General features: G+C 39.8%; 1 protein-coding gene across 1 annotated transcript in view; it reads left to right on the plus strand.

The window, feature by feature from the left end:
- Positions 1-17,215: 17,215 nt before the first annotated feature.
- klf15 (Kruppel like factor 15) overlaps positions 17,216-19,677 on the plus strand; it is a 15,088-nt gene continuing 12,626 nt past the window's right edge. Inside the window, exons 1-2 of the mRNA XM_061781469.1 lie at positions 17,216-17,392; positions 18,630-19,677. The exon at positions 18,630-19,677 is cut by the window's right edge and continues 464 nt beyond it. Of these exons, the coding sequence (XP_061637453.1) occupies positions 18,733-19,677 (945 nt within the window). The 5' untranslated portion in view covers positions 17,216-17,392; positions 18,630-18,732. The remainder of the gene's footprint in view (positions 17,393-18,629) is intronic.

The following is a 19,677-nucleotide window of genomic DNA, read 5'->3' on the forward strand; positions in this document are numbered from 1 at the left end:
CTCTGGTTACCTCATTTTGCTACCTGGCAGAATCCAAATATTAGACACAATCCTACACCACTGCAGAAACTACAACCACAATCGCAAACATATTACGAATTAATATCTCTCAAACTGAACTTTATTTTCTTTATAAAGGCAGATTATTTGATACAGCCATTGTATTGGAGCTCATTAGACTGCACAAAACCGCAAATGGTCATAATGTTGTTATTGCTCATTATTCTTGTAGTGTTTCATTCACATTGATGCCATTGTACAGCTTTGAAATTTCTTGTTGCTATATTTTCAAAGAGGGTGATAACACATTTGATTTTATAGGCTGGCCAACCCATAATACCCTGTTGCTTTTCAATATGAGATGCATGTAGCTGGACTCAAAGGTCACATGCTATGATTCCTATTATGTAATAATTGCTAGACAATTATCTGTAACTGTTTCCAAAATTGCTTCGGTTTGTAGTCCATGTTTAAATTACAGAACTTCAATGTTCTTTATTTTATGCAGTGCTTAACAAATTTATTAGACCACAACCAATGTAAGTTTTGTCACATCACACACTTGTAGGTAAAAGTACTTTTACTAAAATTTTATTTTTAATGCTACAATATAATTATTGTTATCCATGAATTTTCATATGTACAGTACTGTAAAGGATATGTTTTCTTTGATTAAGATTTCCAACTATACTTATTTACTTGCATTGCATGCAGCGGTTGAATGTTGTGCTAGAACGACGCAAACGTTGAGAGCTTGCTGAAACTGAAAGAGTTCTCATTAAAGCACTTCATGATGGTGGATGGCGTCTTTAAGACAGGTGACCTAATACATTTGTTAAAAACCCTGTAAAAGGACCAAAAAAAATATTTTAAATGTGACAAAACAACAAAACAAAGAAATGACTTTACAGTGTCTTTAGATGCTTTATTTACTATATGTAATTTTTTTCCAATACACTCATCCTCCAGATGGCTGCCATGCTGTGCCACCAGTGTCAAAACAATCATTTTAACAGCATACATAAATGAGACTTGCTTACTTCCCTCATACACATCAATGCCCTCAAATCCACTCAAAAAATTATAATCTCAGAGGGAGGATGCAACCCAATTCAAAAGTGCTTTGGCGATACATCTCCTGCCTAACAAGTAAGCTCTCACTGTGTCTCTAAGAGGAGGCATTACTTAAATGATAAATCATCCAAATGGCATGTGTATTGTATCAAACTACTTTTGGATAGGTCAATGAGGAAGAGAGTGGATGAAATCATTTCATTCCTCATGCTGCCACAACATTTTGGATGATTTTGAACAGTCAGGGGACGGCCTGACTGAGTTAAGTGTGGAGGAACCCGATTTAATAGCCAACTCATACTTTTAAGGGAACAGCACTTGTATATTTTCCCGAGTAGAACATGTCCGTTTGGGATGAGTTTTTCTTTTTTTTTTTTTTATTTCACGACACACAATGCAATTTATTGAGTAGAGGAATTACAATACAAATCTACAAATACAATCTAAAAATATATATATATATTATATATATATATATCCATCCATCCATTTTCTGAGCCGCTTCTCCTCACTAGGGTCGCGGGCGTGCTGGAGCCTATCCCAGCTGTCATCGGGCAGGAGGCGGGGTACACCCTGAACTGTACTACACATGGAACATAGCAAATATTTGCACACAACCACATGATTTTTTTGGTAACAGATTTGATTGGCAAGCTTTGAAAGGTGCTTGTTGAACCTTGGCCTTGCTGTGGTTTTATAGGTTAAACAAATGGAACAGGAATAAAGCAAATAAGACCAAAAATGTATGGCAGATTTAAATGATTTAATTTGTGAGTTAATTAGTCTTATTTTCTGTTGACGAATACAGCCAAGCAGTTGAAATGAAAACAATAACAGTACAAACAAAATTCCTGTCAATCAAATCAAAGCAAGTATGGTGTTGAGAAGTGGACTCTGTTACATATAAAATGTGCGTCATCGTGTCATGTAGTCAGGGGTCGTCAACCTGTCATCCGCTTACTCTTTAACCTTGAAACAAACCTGCACCCACATTTCATTATACAGTATTCACTTCCAAAACTGTTGCTTCACTCTTCCTTCACTGCTATTTTGTCCCAAGAAACTTTTTTTTTTACTGTAACCCGCATGACAACATACATGCCCAAGTACCAGGCAGGGGAAGGAAGAATCGTAAAGGTGCTAAAAACACAGGGTATGGAGGCTTACGTCAATTAAAAATACATGTTTGTGTCATACTTGCAAAGAATTATGATATTTTCCAAGTAAAAAAATGACTGAAGACTATTCTCCATACTTACCTTCATTCGTATTCTTACTCTTATTCTTATTCGTAATTTTCTTTTTTTTCTTATTTTTTTCTTATTCTTATTCTTATTGCTGTGGACAGACAATACTTGGGTAAAGTTACTTTTGAAGCCTGAATAAAAACCTTTGTGTTTTATGGTGCATAATATGTCATGAATAATTGGTGGAAATCGGGTGGGATACACAGCGGTCATTTGCCACCATTAATACACTTGTAATTTTCTGTGTTAGTTTTCTACTAACTACAGCGCAAGTTAAATCCATTGGTTAACTAGGTTGAATGTGTTATGCGAGGTGAAAGGTGGTTGGTTCAGTTCTGGCCTAGGCCCATCTGCTGCGTCATCAGTAAATGAGTCTGATCACATTTGAAGTTGTCTGTACTCTCGGGTTAGGAAGGTTTAACATTGCATATAAGTACAATACAGGACTATGTACAAACAAAGTACCATTTTTTAAAATACACTATTGTTATTGAAGTTGTAAATCAATACAAACCAAAAAGGATGGCAAAGAGAAAAAAAGTGGCAAAGACTACAAGACTGGAAATGGAATTGTGACGTAAGAAAGTGTTCCACCTGTCTCTGTCTTAGTTGCTCACTGAAATATGGCTAATTCGCCAATAAAATGGCACTGGTAACAAAAATAGATAAAATATATACATGTAAATATTTAATCAAATAAAAAAAATAAAAAACATGGAATGTATGCCAGAGTGAGCAGTGTTTCCGTTTTCTTAAAGAGACTCGGCTCCCAATCACAAGAGTAAGGTCCTTCCTTGTGTCATATGTCATCGAAGTTAAGGGTGAGTATGCCTTTTACTTGTTTTTTTGTTTTGTTTTTTACATTTCAAAATTTACTCTAGTTAACGTTTGTATTTTTACATGTGTATGTTAAAATGTCTTTATATTTGTGTTAAGAAAATGCATGTATAGTTCATGTAGGTTTCATTAAGGTGGCAGTTTGACCCCGGTATGGATTGATTCCACGTATTTTCAAAGGGAAAAACAAATTGGAGGTCAGTCAGCGGATTGTGTTTGGCATTGAAAGTATTTCAGTGTTTTACTTTATTTTTTCAGTTTGTTATTTTAACTATCAACAAGCACCAGACCATAATACTAAAACACAACATCACCATGCGGCTGTAGCTGTAGAAAGGACAAATATACTGTATGTATACTGTGCTTTACTTTGATCTTCAGTTGAATCAACTCTCTTTTAAACCCTTAAAACCAAAATGTGAAAACATAAACTATTTACTCGCCAGTGTCATAAAATGTGCATAAGAATGTGCAAGAATCAATAGGTATTTATTAGTCTAGATCAGGCTTAGGCAAAGTATGGCCTCTGGGCCACACACAAGGCCTGTGGGTATTTTGTTTTAGCCATCTTTTCAATGAAATTGTATGCCGTCCCATTAGTTCAGGAAGAAACAGCAAGATTGCCTTGATGTTGTTGTTTCTCAGTTTGTTTGATCTGGTTTTTATTGTCCTGCACCGCCTTCCTGAGGGCAGCGGTTGAAATAGGTGATGATCAGTCCTTCGGGATGTTGCCGGCTTTTCTAAAGCAGCAACTGAAACAGCTCCTCTAAGTAGAGGAGGGCAGAAGTGATGATTTTCTTTTTTTTCTTTTTTTTTGTGCTGTGTGTTGATGATCCTCAGGTTTGCTGTATTTTTGGGTGCAGTGCAGCTGCTAAACCACACTGGAATGCAGTATGTCAGTATACTGTACGTTCTACAGGGAACCTATTGAAGGACACCAGCAGATCCTTGACGAGGGCGTTGTTTTCTTGAATTCAACCTTTCAAAAAATTCTAAATTTAAAAAAAAATAATTTCTTTTCCTAAAATTGGTTAATTTCAATGCATTTTTTAATTGTAAATTTCGTTTTCACTCATTAAGGTACATAAATAATTGATGAGTTGATTTACTGTTAATAATAAAATTGAAAAGAAATTGTACAATAAATTTTAGACATGTAGCAATCTTTTATTCATCTTGTTAAATGATGTTTTAATTAAGTATAATTACATTAATTATACTGTAATTAATAAAATTACACAATTATTATTGTTATATTAAAATAAACGATTTTACTTATTTTACTAGTACATTGTAACATTTTTTTAACTGATCTAAGAATGACCGAGCCCATCTGTGTGTTTTAAAAATCAAACATGGTTCTTGAGAACAAAAGTTTCCCTGACCCTGCTCTACATGACTATACATACTCTTGAGAGTGAGTTGCTTGCGTATGTAGGCGAAAGGCAAGCAGACTTAATCATATAATAGGATGAAATGTGCGATTGTAGGTAAAAGCCACCTAAGCTGTCTGAGATCTTAAAGCTACAGTGAGGCGAGCGTGTTTGTGTTGGCGGGTGAGCTCTTTTGTTTTGAAGTTGGAGGATAAATGGGTAGGCCCACTATTTAAAAAAGTGAATGACCTCCTCCAAGGCCAAACAATCATAATTTGGATCAGCACCACATTTTAAATGTTGGACACCTTCACAGACACCCACTGCCCAGTTGCCTAAATGTTGTCAATAAAATTAACAGAAATAAAAAGTGGACATACTCTATAATGAAAAATGTATCTTTAGTTGTTTAAAATAGGCTTCACAGTGGGCGACTGGTTAGAGCGTCAGCCTCACAGTTCTGAGGAGCGGGGTTCAATCCCCGGTCCCGCCTGTGTGGAGTTTGCATGTTCTCCCCGTGCCTGCGTGGGTTTTCTCCGGGCACTCCGGTTTCCTCCCACATCCCAAAAACATGCATAAATTGGGGACTCTAAATTGCCCGTGAGTGCGAATGTTGTTTGTTTGTTTGTATGTGCCCTGCGATTGGCTGGCAACCAGTTCAGGGTGTACCCCGCCTCTTGCCCGATGATAGCTGGGATAGGCTCCAGCACACCCGCGACCCTAGTGAGGAGAAGCGGCTCAGAAAATGGATGGATGGATGTTTAAAATAGTTGAGTCTCTGGAGTGCCTTCCCATCAAGTGTGAAATTAAAGTAAATCTTACGTCAGCTGCCTTTTTTAAAAAATATGTCTGAAAAAGCGCTTCTGAATTTTTACACAATTTACAGTCGGTACGGAAAGTTTTCAGACCCCCTTAAAATGTTCACTCTTTTTTATATTGCAGCCATTTGCCAAAATAATTTAAGTTCATAAGTATTCAGACCCTTTGCTCAGTATTTAGTAGAAGCACCCTTTTGAGCTAATACAACCATGAGTCATTTTAGAAATGATGCAACAGGTTTTTCCCACCTGGATTTGGGGATGTTCTGCCATTCCTCCTTGCAGATCATTTTCAGTTCTGTCAGGTTGGATGGTGAACGTTGGTGGGCAGACATTTTCAGGTCTTTCCAGAGATGCTCAATTGGGTTAAAGTCAGGGCTCTGGCTGGGGCATTCAAAAACAGTCACCGAGTTGTTCTGAGGGCATTCCTTCGGTATTTTAGCTGTGTGCTTAGGTTTCATTGTCTTGTTGGAAGGTGAACCTTCGGCCCAGTCTGAGGTTCTGAGCACTCTGGAGAAGGTTTTCGTCCAGGATATCTCTGTACTTGGACACATTCATCTTTTCTTCGATTCTCCCTGTCCCTGCAGCTGAAAAAAAACACACCCACAGCATGATTCTGCCACCACCATGCTTCACTGTTGGGACTGTATTGGACAGGTGATGAGCAGTGCCTGGTTTTCTCCACACATGCCACTTAGAATTAAGGCCAACAATTTCTATTTTGGTCTCATCAGACCAGAGAATTTTATTTCTCACCATCTTGGAGGCCTTCAGGTGTGTTTTTTTTTTTTTTTAGCAAACTCCATGCGGGCTTTCATGTGTCTTGCACTGAGGAGAGGCTTCCGTCGGGCCACTCTGCCATAAAGCCCCGACTGGTGGAGGGCTGCAGTGATGGTTGACTTTGTAGAACTTTATCCCATCGACCGACTGCATCTCTGGAGCTCAGCCACAGTGATCTTTGGGTTCTTCTTTACCTCTCTCGCCAAGGCTCTTCTCCCCCAATTCCTCACTTTGGCCGCGCAGCCAGCTCTCGGAAGAGTTCCAATCATTCCAAACGTCTTCCATTTCAGGATTATGGAGGCCACTGTGCTATTAGGAACCTTAAGTTTAGCAGAATTTTTTTTGTAACCTTAGAGACAGAATCTGTGCCATGCCACAATTCTGTCTCTAAGCTCTTCAGGCAGTTCCTTTGACCTCATGATTCTCATTTGCTCTGACATGCACTGTCTTATATAGACAGGGGTGTGGCGTTCCTAATCAAGTCCAATCAGTATAATCAAACACATCTGGCCTCCAATGAAGGTGTAGAACCATCTTTAGGATGATCAGAAGAAATTTAAATATATGAGTGTCACAGCAAAGGGTCTGAATACTTATGGCTGTGTGACATTTCAGTTTTTCTTTTTTAATGAATCAGCAAAAATGTCAACAGTTATGTTTTTTTCTGTCAATATGGGGTGCTGTGTGTACATTAATGAGGAAAAAAATTAACTTAAATGATTTTAACAAATGGCTGCAATATAAAAAAAGAGTGAAAAATGTAAGGCGTCTGAAAACTTTCCGTACCCGCTGTACATAATACCACCTCCCTCACCGAGGGCCTCCACCCATGACTTGGCAATTATCCTGGGTGACAATATGCCATTGTCAAACAACAGTCTCCTGACTACTGTGCTCTTTCTTGAGTAAAAATTTTGGCTACTCTGCCCACCTCTGCCTCGATGTAAGGAAATGTGTTCATGGAATAATTATGTGGTTTCTTCAGTACTGCAGCAGTAGCCATAGTAGACTGACTTAACACAGTGTTGCTGTACATGTATGCACTGTACTGTATGTGTATTGTAGGTGCCTGCTGCTGTTGACGGCCAGACGCTCACACATGATGGTTTTGTGTGTCATGGGATGTTTCCCCCCCGTAAAGTCCATAGCCATAAATACTATCGTCCTCTACTGGTTACTTCATTGGACTGCAGCTGACCTGCTCATATTTTGAAGTCTGCTGCCAACTTGGGGTCAAAACAACACTTGTACAACAGGGTTAGCTTGTTTGTAGAAAAGGCTGACTCATTCGCACCTCAGCTCTCGTGCAAACCGAGGTTGACGTATGCCGCACCTGCACAGTTATAGCATTAAAATATTTTTGATAATAGTGATATTATTAAGCTATTCTATTTATTTTATATTTTAGTATATTTTGTACTTTTATTCTAACTTGTTTGAAATAAACCTATATTCATTCATTCATATTACAAAATGTACTTACACTTGGAAGATGTAAGAGAACATAATAATAATAATAATAATAATAAAAATAATAATAATAATACACTTTAAAATTAATAATTGGCAATTTTATACTGTATAGCAAGGAATCACATTGGGCAACTCAATTGACTATTAAAATCTTTTATCTCTTTTTTTCCTTGTTTTCATCCATTTAATTCTGAAAATGTTTGGTAGGATACATAGTGGTAGTTGGTTGACAATGGCAAAGTTCCCTGCCAATGTTTGTCAGGGTTAATTATTGTTCGAATGTATTCCTGTAGATATCGCTGTGCTGCGCTAGTATTTATTATCTTGTGCCACAGATAAAGTATATTGATCAATGCTATGAAAAACATATTGTTTATATAAGGTGAAAAACATGTCATACAGGGGGTAATAGTACAATAACATACAGTGAGACAAAGTTTAAGGTTGCCTGAACCAGGAATGTATAGTATTTGGTTATAGTTTCAATAAATGATGCCAAACAGGGCTCAAATAAATCCAAGTCTAATAAAACATCTGCCTCTAATGGATTATAATTATTCATTTTTATGGTCATTATGGTCATTTTTAAGGTCATAAGTTGTACACATACTTCCATTGCCAATATCCTTAATCGCAGCACTTCTTTGTCAGAATTTTAGCTTTGACAAAAATGCATCTAAATTGCCCACATTTTTCCCATTTAACATTTGGCAGTTTGCAACCACCGCCAGAGGGGATAAATCACTTTGATTCATTAAGTCCATGTGGGCCTTACAGAACATGCCCTATTTGTCGGTATTTGTGAGTGTGAACCCACCATCTGGTACCAATTCATTTGTTGGGCAGGAACAAGAACCATTGTTTACCTCTTGGCACTACATTACTGAGCAAGTAAGTGACATGCATTCACTCGACACTTCATTGAATACATCCACGCCATCCAATTGGATCCAATAAGAAAGTTGTATTAAGAGTTCTGCGACTGTAATCTGTAATGAAATCCAATAGAACACACCCGTCACTGGGGTCTAAATTATGGTGAGTATCTAAATTGGGCTCTAAATTATGATCCGTATCAGTATATATTCATAAAATAAGATTAAAATAAGATAAGATTAACTAGGTTGACTAATGCCCCCTTGTAATGTTTAAAAGGTTAAAAAAAATTGTTAAATATCCTCACCAATAACTAATGGGTTCATTATTTGCTCAAAGGTGGTGGAGATACCGTAAACCTTGGATATTCGCAGTTGTACATTCCCAGATTTGCACATTCACAGACTTTTTTTTTTAAACCTATTTGCCATTTTTAGCTTAAAAAAAATAAATTAAAAAAAATCACCTAATTGCTGTTTTTGTGCAATAAATATATTGCTTTGGCGTCATCTGCTGGCATCTTGGTGCAAAAGACACAATTTTAAGTGATTTGAGGAGCTTCATTTAGACAAAAGTAGTCCTATGCCACCATTGAATTTTATTTTAATGGGATTCAAATTAAACGATTTTAAGCATTTCAGAAAAGCATTATCATTAAACAAAACATAACCATAAAGAAAGTAATGATGGTTGTTGTTCAGTCAGCAGTCATATTTAAAAAAAACTATATTTCCCAAATTTTGCCAGCGTATGTAAACTTATGAGCACAACTGTACATATATACAGTCATATCTACGTACCCCTGTCGTATTGGAATGAAAGTGTAGGCTACACCTTTTTTTAACCACTAGGCGGCAGTGGCATTTTGGAATGAAAGTGTACAGCTTTTTCATAACCACAAGATGGCAGCATACATTTATAAAATGTGAATGTTTTTCCATTATCTCATATACCCATTTATAATGCGCACTATTGACTTTTGACAATTTCGGGGGAAAAAATTTGCATTCTACACAAGAAAGTACGGTACTTGTGAATCGTCTCTGATGAATAGTGGAAGTTCACTGTATTGAATCTTCAGCAGATTTATTGACACCATCAGACAGTTATTCATTTAACAGTATGCTAATTGTTCAGTTGCAGTTTTATAACACTGCATACAGCAACTGAAATAATAAACACACAGTTTAAAAATAAGACCTCTCTGACTGGTTTGTTCATTTTTCTTCAACATTTGTGTCCGTTGTCTTTCTTATGCCTGGCCTCTCACTCAGTATTTTGATGCGAGACTGTTGACAGTATAATTAGTGACATTAGTGCAACTTAAAGCGGACTTTTAAAATGTAACCACTTAAGGCTTACAAGTTTCTAAAAAAATATTAATAATAAAATAAAATAATAAAAAGTTCTGTCGGAGGTGTTCTGTCTCACTGGAGCAGTTTGCAGCTGAGTGTGAAGCGGATGGGATGAGAATCAACACCTCCAAATCTGAGACCATGGTCCTCAGTCGGAAAAGGGTGGCGTGCCCTCTCCAGTTCGGGGATGAGTTCCTGCCCCAAGTGGAGGGTTCAAGTATCTTGGGGTCTTGTTCACGAGTGAGGGAAGAATGGAACGGGAGATCGACACTCGGATCGGTGCAGCGTCTGCAGTGATTCGGACTTTGTATCGATCTGTTGTGGTAAAGAAGGAGTTAAGCCGAAAGGCGAAGCTCTCGATTTACCGGTCGATCTATGTTCCTACCTTCACCTATGGTCACGAGCTGTGGGTCGAAAGAACAAGATACCGGATACAACCGGCCGAAATGAGTTTTCCTCCGCAGGGCTCTCCCTTAGAGATAGGGTGAGAAGCTCGGTCATTCGGGAGGATCTCAGAGTAGAGCCGCTGCTCCTCCACATCGAGAGGATCCAGATGAGGTGGCTGGGGCATCTGATTCAGATGCCTCCCGGACGCCTCCCTGGTGAGGTGTTCCGGACACGTCCCGCCGGGAGGAGACCCCGGGGACGACCCAGGACACGCTGGAGAGACTACATCCTTCGGCTGGCCTGGGAACGCCTCGGGATCCCCCCGGAAGAGCTGGATGAAGTGGCTGGGGAGAGGGAAGTCTGGGCGTCCCTGCTAAAGCTACTGCCGACCTGACCTCGGATAAGCGGTAGAAAATGGATGGATGGATGGATAAAAAAAATGTAAAAAAACAGTCTGACAAAGGAATTTATGTTTTTTTTGTTAGTTTGTTTGTTTTAAATTCAGATTGGCCTCCGATTGGAACACATTTTCAGTGCAAGCTCCAGTGTCAGCTGTTATATTTGACATGGATACTGAATGCCATTAAATGTGCAAAAGGAGACGCTTTTAACACCATGGCAGGAGCTGCACCTCAAAGTGCCCTGTTTTTACAGTTCATGACAGAAGCTGTCAATATTTTAAACTACATGGATGACAGGAAAATATGCAATAGTAGAGAGGTTAGCATTTGTAAGTAGCTGCCCACAATTGTGTTGTTTTTCTGTGATAGGAACCAGAAAAGGCTCACTTCTAAACAAGCTGCAAGTATTTTAGAGTTTGACAATAAAATAAGATTACCAAAAGATAAATCTGAATGATTATGAAGTGTTACTAAGCCACAAACAATTAACAAGGTCTTATTAACTGTAATAAGTACAAAGTCATTACCAAATGTTGGCTTCAGGTCTAATAAACACCAACTTCTTTTTGAGGCATTTGTGCAAAAAACTCCTTGTAGAGCTTCTATGTGAGAATAAATGAGCCGTGGTAGATTTGATTTGCAGCAGCAATTATAAACACTCATTTGAACCTCAAATGTTGTCATTGGCACAGTTGCCTTAGACAAGTTGGCGCTTTTCAATTAAGAGGAGAAGTATTACCGATTACTTCAGCTATGGTGCAATCATTGCAATGTTTAAACAAGCCACTGTGCACATCTCAAATAAATGATACGAAGCTATATAAAAGTAAAGACAAATGCAGGCCGTAATGTAATGTCACTTCTTTATCTTTTATTTGCTGATGGCAAAAGTTCAACCCCTGAAACACATTCATTTTAGTTCCATTTGCTCCTAAATGATTGGAAATCTAAACAAATTAACTTCTGTCTTCTGGACTTGACTTCTCATGGTCTACTGGATTTTTAAAGGTACCAACCAAAGTATCCCATTTGAAATTTGCTGTCAAAGCAGTGGCACAAACAGTTACAGTGCAGTGTTTATAACAGTAGCCAGCGATAGCAAAAGTACTCACACTCCGCAAATAGAAGTACAGATACTTTTTAAATGTAAGACTCTGCTAAAAAATAGAAGTTCTGATTCAACTCCTTTACTTAAGTAGTAAAAGTACACATTCTGAAATGTACTTAGGTAAGTAAAAATGTGTGAAAATGAATTTTTACTGTTAATATTCAATACCCATTTTTATCATTTGGCATAACAAAATTAGTTACAGTATGTGGCACACACAAAGGTTTCCCACTTTTATTAATTGTCGTAGTGTTAATCCTGCCCGTAGCTTTGCTGACGTTGTGAAGTGACTAACAAAAAACAAAAAAAACAACAACAAAAAATGGTAAGCTAGCTAATGATAACAACTGAAAAGAGACACCTCTGCATGTGTTTCTTCAGATTAGACTGAAAATTGTTGAATGCCAGAAACTGGTGGTTTTCAGGTTTTCACAAAAGACACAACATATACACCATGACTCGTTCCTGTAGCCGACAACATCAAACAACTCACTGAAATAAGGCCATGAACTACTCTTGACTTTACCTCTCTCAATGTACGTCTTTTAAACCTATTTTGACAAAAAAAAGTACATATAAATATGGGGAGGAAAAGTAAAACGTCATCAGAAAAATAAGTACTCAATTACAATCTAGATACTTGAAAAAATCTAAACTACAGTAGCAAAGCAGTTGGACTTGGTTATTTCCCACCACTGACAGTAGCCGTGGTACTGAGGTTTTGCCACGTTTACAAACTGCAGCATCTACTCGTCAAAGTGAGATGGTGTGAGCACACATGTGCCACCTTGACTCCGCTTCGTGCACACGGAAACAATAAATCACTCCTGATATTTACAAGCAGCCTGAAAGAGGATCTTTTATCCGAGCCCACTGAAGAAAGAAAAAAAAAAGTCACATAAGCTGTGCCAGCAAATCAAACTAAGAATAGATGTTTTTGATGAGGTCTGCTTACCTGCAGTCCAAGCAAAAGTTCTATTAGTGATGTCATTAGGCAACATGGAAACAAACTAACTCATGTGCTGAATAGGTCACTTGCTCATATGCAACACGTTCACCATGGCCTTAGTGCTTAGGCTATATGTCCTACTGCTAATGCTAGGCATTTAAAACCGACAGCTGCAACACCTTCCACTCTTGTGGAAAGACTGTATTTGTCTTTTTTAAATACAGAAGAACCTTTTTGGTGTGACAGGGAGAGGAAAACTGATGATTTGCCTGTTTATTAAAAATAAAACTGGGTGCAGACCAGTTAGGGTCTCAATATGACTATACAGTAGTATACAGTATACAGTACATCATTGTACTGTTCATCATTGTATTGTTCATCATTGTAACATTGTTATTCTCAATTTGTGAATAACTGCAGCATGTTGGTATAACAATTACATTAGTCTAAGGTTTCTTATTGTACACAGTAGATGAAGAGCATTCTAAAACCCATAAATGCCAAGCTTTAGATCTTTCCATGCTGTTCTATTTGGCCAACTTTATTAACTTTGGTTGGACAAGTTCAGACGGATCGAAGCCAATCTTCAAGATGAACTTAACATTTGTAGAACTTGGCGGTCTGTGACATAAAGGTAATTATCTTTTAATAATCCAAATGGGGCACCACTCTGGAGTAATGCACAGCACCCTTAAAGTGATTAAAAGCAACCCCAAAATTTGACGGATCTTTAGAATGTTGTTTTACTGTTTGTCCTTTTTAACAAGTTAGAAAAGTATATTTAAAAAAAAAAAAAAACATACAGTACTTGGATAAATAAAAATATACTTACAGTACTTGGTGGGAACTTTATTTTACCCTCCCCACTTTGCTTCAATAATGCTTTGATCCACACTCCCTCCCACCTACCATGCAATCCCAACACACTGTTCTCATGACAAGGCCTCATTTTTGCTGCCTTAACTGGAGGTCACTCTTCATGTTGTTGGGTAGGACTTAGCTGACGTTTTTCTAGCTAGGAAACGTTACAGGTGGCCAGACGCCACTGTCCTTTTTAAATTGGAATGAGTGTGTGCTTGTGCATGTGTGTACAGACGCAGGGCACATATAAACAAACAACCATTCGCATTCACATTCACACCTACGGGCAATTTAGAGTCATCAATTAACCTACCACGCGGGGAGAACATGCCAACTCCACACAGGCGGGGCCGGGATTTGAACCCCGGTCCTCAGAACTGTGAGGCAGATGTGCTAACCAGTTTTCCAACCGTGCCGCCCATTTGGGAAATATGTCACACTTTAAATGTGAAATTAACTTCTGTACCAAATACAGAAGCTAATCGTCGCCAGTGAGACGTGCACATCGCTCATGTAAGAGTCTGTTTTAAAGGAGCAAGTGTTACTGTATTCAATATTTTATAAATCCAAGAAAAGTAATTTAATCAGATATCATATTACTGTGCTCATGACTGAATGAATGTTTAGAGCCGACCCATCAATAGAAAAGCGAGTGAAACAGCAGTTGTTGATCAGCATTGGCCAGCAACCATACTAGTGTCACTTAAACGGATTTCATGACCGACAGTGATATGAATAACATCAAAACAAATTATTCACCAGGCGCAATGAAGCGGAAATGCTCCTCGCGTGGGTGAAAAAAAAGTCAGCTGGGACAGAATTTTCTTTCACCATTTAATATGATATACAATACATTATTATCTTACCGTTTGACCGTCAGCTTACTGTGGTAGGGACACATTAAAGCCGTTGGGCAGTCGGTGAGTGGGCCAGGTGTCTCTCGTACAATCAGCGCGAGTCAGCCGCCGCACCGGGCGGGCCGTCACCAGCCGTCGGAGCAGTTAACTGAATCAAAACATGCAATATGATGTTTCACCTTCTCGGGGCAGTAGACTTCCTACATGCCTCAGAAGTGCAGATAAGGAAATGTGCTTAAGTCTTTGGGAGAATAGGGGGAGCACCCACACTTCAGGGTTATGGCCAGAAGGTGTGCAAATGATAGAATTAGGTGGACGGCGGAATGGGCGCAGTCATAACAGCGCGGCGCTGCACGCCTTTTCGGACTTAAGCCTAGGGGAAAATATGGCCCTATAAAAGGAGGAGACGAACAGGGAGAGACTCTGGGAGATGACAGAGACCAGGGCATGAGCCACCAAACCAAAGCACTGGATCCAGATATTTATTTTAAAATTGGGGGATAAGACTACTGGTTCCAAACAGTTAAAGGTGTCCCAGTACCCAGTACCTTGGGTCGAATTTATTTATTTAGGTTTTACAATACAAAACATCTTTCACTTACATTGACAATTAGAGTATTTCTCAATTGCTAAAACACAAAACTCTATTGTGTGAAACAAATACTCAGTGTCCTGAACCCACTTATTGAATGGGTCACTCTTTTGGTAGACCCTCAAGCACTTTTCACATTGGTAGACACAACTTGCAAACATATTTTAACTTTGTATTTTTATATCACCATCACATAAACTCACTCCGGTTATGAAAACTATATTTGATTTAAGATTTAAAATAGGGCCTCGGCGCTCTAAGTTTGGGAATGACTGGGCTAGTGTTTGATTCTATGTCAGAAAATGGGAAAATATGCTAAAGCACATTTTGCACACTTGTGTTGCATAATAGTAAGCACAAGTAGCAAAAGTGAAACACACTTAAAGCACAGGGGTCTCAACGTAAACACAGCAACTCAAAATTGATATCACTTGTGCCTAATGAAACCAATATTAGCCAATTCAGGGAGCACTAGTTGTTGAAGTTTCACAATGGATAGAGACCGTCTTAGAGACAGAGTAAGAGTAAGAGGTGGTCGAGGAGGAAGAGGGGAGAGAGGAGGTACAGTAAAAGTCAAAGAACAGTTACGTATTTCAGATGAAATATTCTTGTCCGCGCCTTGACGATGAGGGAAGCGGAAATGCAGCGAGCGCGGTGTAGTGCTAAGGAGATTCACTGTGGCCGCCATTGTCCAAAGATTCAGAGACATGAACATGATGCAATTTCCTTGTACCGGTATTTCTTATAGGGATTTTATTTTAAGTTTTTTTTAACTCATAGAAGGACACAATGGCTCATCATATAACATGATGAATGGAAACCGACTTGTGCTTCTCAGGTTACATAACAGCAAGCCTGTGAAAGGAGTGCTTGTCATCCAGTGCTGGGCAAATCACAGTATTCCCGAAAACACTTAACTGTAAGTACAATATTACAGTGTTATTCTTTGCCGCAGTCAACTTGCCAAATGGCATTTTCACAATTGATCAGACCCATATCTTGAAACCTCTCCCATTTCCCCAAAACCTTAAACACAAATCCAGAAATTTAAAACTACATTACACAAAACGGCAGACTCTTCCTGGAAAACCAAACTATTGCATCAAAACAGATCTCGAGTCAATCAAAATGAAAACCCCCACTGAAAAGTCATTATACGCAACATAAAAAAGGAAAACCATGATCAGATCATAAAGATGTAGAAATCATCTGTATAATTCACAATAGAAATGCATTTTGCAAAACAGAAAAACCCTAAATCCTGTTAAGCACGAGTAATAAAACAAATAAAAATATAAAAAGTACAAGGCCTAAAAGTATAATGGAAAATGAAACACCTTTGTTTGTGTACGGCTATGTATAGAGTCATACTGTAAAGTTCTTCGGACTACGGTGGACACAATGAATCTGCTTAGGTTTGGCTGCACTCGCTGCGTTCCCGCTTCCCTCATTGTCCAACCTTGAACAAGAACATGAAAGTTACGAAAGTTACCCGTATTTCATCTGAAATATTTAATTGGACTTAGTCTTCCTCCTCCTCGCTCTTCTCTTCCTCCTCGACCACCTAACTTCTTGTCTCTCTCCAGTGAAACAATTAGTGCTCGCTGAAGTGGCTAAGATTGGTTTCTTGACATTATTAGCCAGTTTGTGGTGTGGTCAGTTTTGAGTTGCTGTGTTTATGTTGAGACACTTGTGCGTGAGTTGAGTTTCACTTTCGCTACCTGTGCTTACATTAAAGTCGGTCAACATTTTTGCAAGTTGTGTCTAACTACAGTAGATGAAAAGTGCTTAAGGTTCTACCAAAACAGTGACCACTAAGTGGCACTGAGCATTTGGTTCAGACAGTAGGGTTTGGTGTTTTAGGCTAACAATTTGAGAAAAATTGCAATTCCTTCTATTCTGTTCCTCTATAAGGCTGTCACTTGCATGACGGGAATCGTACATCTAATAGAAAATGGGGACAAAAACAACAACAAAATGGGTCAGGTTCATTGTTTGTGTTCTGCACATGATCCAGCCTCTCTCACTCTCTCCATTGACGCATTCCCTCACGCCGGCCTCCTTTTACAACCAAAGAACCAATGGCGACGCACGGAGCAGGCGAGCCCTCACAAACCGAACCCACAACACGGCCAGAAGAGATCATGTGACTGAACTGCACAGCCCAATGAGAAAGCAAGAGAGGCACTGAGGATGTGTGTGCTTGCGTGTACATTTGAGAGAGAGAGAGAGAGAGAGAGAGAGAGAGAGAGAGAGAGAGAGAGAGAGAGAGAGAGAGAGAGAGAGAGAAATGCGCTATGCACCCACCCGCGGAGTGTTTTCACCATTACGCACGGAGGAACACTTGGACGAGGAGAGCGCGGTGCAGTCAGGAGAGTTAAAACCTCGTTTTTCACACGCACAGGTGAGAGAACACACGCACACACAAGCGCGCGCATCGTGCAGTGCATCGTGTACGCGCTGTTGTTGATTTGCCGCAGTGTGAGGCACGCTCGCGACTTGCACAAATTACACGCACACAAAACAACTTTACACACGCGGGCAGGCTCTTTGCACTGCGTCAACATGTCAAAGCCGCGGCTGTATGCACAATTGAGTTTTAGTTTTTCGTCGTGCATATCTGAAGTTATTTGGATGCAGCATATGCTGAAGCGAGGCAGAGGTTACTATAGGGCAAATTACTCCACACTCAGCTAAGCCAAAGTGTGCATCAAGTATTTATCTTGTCTTTATTTCTTTTCTTCTCTTTTTATTTAAACTACCTCGATGAAGCATTTGTATCCTTTTTACTCATTGACCAAATAAGTCAAACGTTTTGCCTTCTTTTAGATACAAAATAATGGCACCTTGAATAAAGAGTGACAGCTATGTAATACAAGTATGTTTGCTATCGTATTATAAGCGATAAATATATTAAAATACGTAAAAGACCGACTTTGAGAGAACTGACGCTTCACTTTGGAAAGCGGGATTTGCTCACCGAACACTAGATGGCGCATTCACGGTTTATTTGAAGTTGCCCTACAGTTACAACTTTTTATGGCTTTAAATGATCTAGTCACAAAACAGTCATTGTTCGTTTTAAAGGGCACTTGAATGTTATGACGTAGCAAATCATGCTTATTTGCAACCGTCTTATGGTATGAATCATTAAAAAAGCAGCAAGTAATATTGAATAAATGCCATCTCTTCTGTATCTGCTATTTTTTCCCCCTCAAGCCATGTGGCTGCCCTGCTTTATAGCAGCTGGGAAATGGGAACTCCTGTTTCCACATGGTCAGTGTACGCCATATGTACGCCACACCAGCTGCTATACACACACACACACACACACAGAACTTCTTTCATACATGTGCAGCAGGCAGTGCGCAGAGGCCAAAAAGTCATCATGTTCAGTCGCTCGGTCTGCTCGCTTCCACATTTCTGTGAAGCTTACGGACCCTTGTAGAATATTAACCTCAATGTTCATGTTGCCAAAGAGAGTGATGCTAGACTGGCTCCGCTGGAAGTAATCAATAATCATTTAGAGTAACTACAATTCAACTTTAAAGTAGGTTTCAACTTGTTTTCTTGCAAAAATGTGTTCCCAAACAGGATATTCTTGCTCTAACAGATGCTTCCAATTGTTTTGTCTTCCGCAGGAGGATGAGAGACATTTTCATTAATATTTAGCCAAGTCTCCAAACTTGCATCAAAACATCTTGAGAGCAGAGCAGAGTCCAGCTGCCATTCACCCTAACAGGAATGGTGGATCACTTACCGCTTGGTGAGGAGACCTTCCTGTACTATACTAGCTCATCGGCGTGTGACCACAGCAGCCTCTGTCGCGATGCCAGCGAGGTGGTGTCCCGAGGTGTCATGGTGACCAACGCGTGCATCTACCACCCCTACCAAGGGGTGTCCTCTTCGCCCGGGCTCTCTGAGGATGACCTCAGCATCTCCTCCAGCCCTCGATCCTCCCTCTGCTCCAGCCCGGAATCGCCGTCGCCCAAATCCCACGCCCACATAAACTCCGGCTATGAGGCGAGGAGCTCTTCTGGAGGTGAGAGTCAAGACAGCCTGCTAGATCTCCTCCTCTCGCAGGGAATGACCACCTCAATGAGCTCCAGCATCAGCAGCAGCAGCTTGCTCTCCATACCACCTCCCTCATCTTCAACTGCCCCTCTTTTACCTATGGGCCTCACTTGGGAGTCCAAGAGGGACCAGAGGCTGGGCCTCGTGCAGCACCAAGCCAAAGAGGACTATTGCGAGTTCCCGATTCTTCTGGATGAGCTCCAGGATCCTGCGGCGATTCTTTTTCAGCCCACTCTGGAAGAGATTGAGGAGTTCTTGGAGGAGAACATGGTGGTGGCGATGGAGAAGGAAGACGAGGGCAGCGACGAGGCAATGTCACCAACACCAGAGGACTCAGAGGCTGAAAGCGTAAAGACGATAGCCATAGAGGTCTTGCAGAACGGAGATCAGACTGTATCTGTGTCCCATTCGCCACTGTCCGCCCACACAGAGACCAAACAGACACTAAATGCATCTAAGTTGGACAGTTCATCAACAGTCGACGTGAGCTGTATAAGTTTGAGTTCCACTTACAATGAAGTCAACGGAATCAAACAGGAAGACTGTGGATCTCCATCTGCCTCAGGAAAAAACAACAGTGCTGGTTCCAGTGTGCCGGTCATCTTACAAATCCAA

This window comes from Phyllopteryx taeniolatus, chromosome 1 (assembly GCF_024500385.1).
Source record: "Phyllopteryx taeniolatus isolate TA_2022b chromosome 1, UOR_Ptae_1.2, whole genome shotgun sequence".
Taxonomy (NCBI): Eukaryota; Metazoa; Chordata; class Actinopteri; order Syngnathiformes; family Syngnathidae; genus Phyllopteryx; species Phyllopteryx taeniolatus.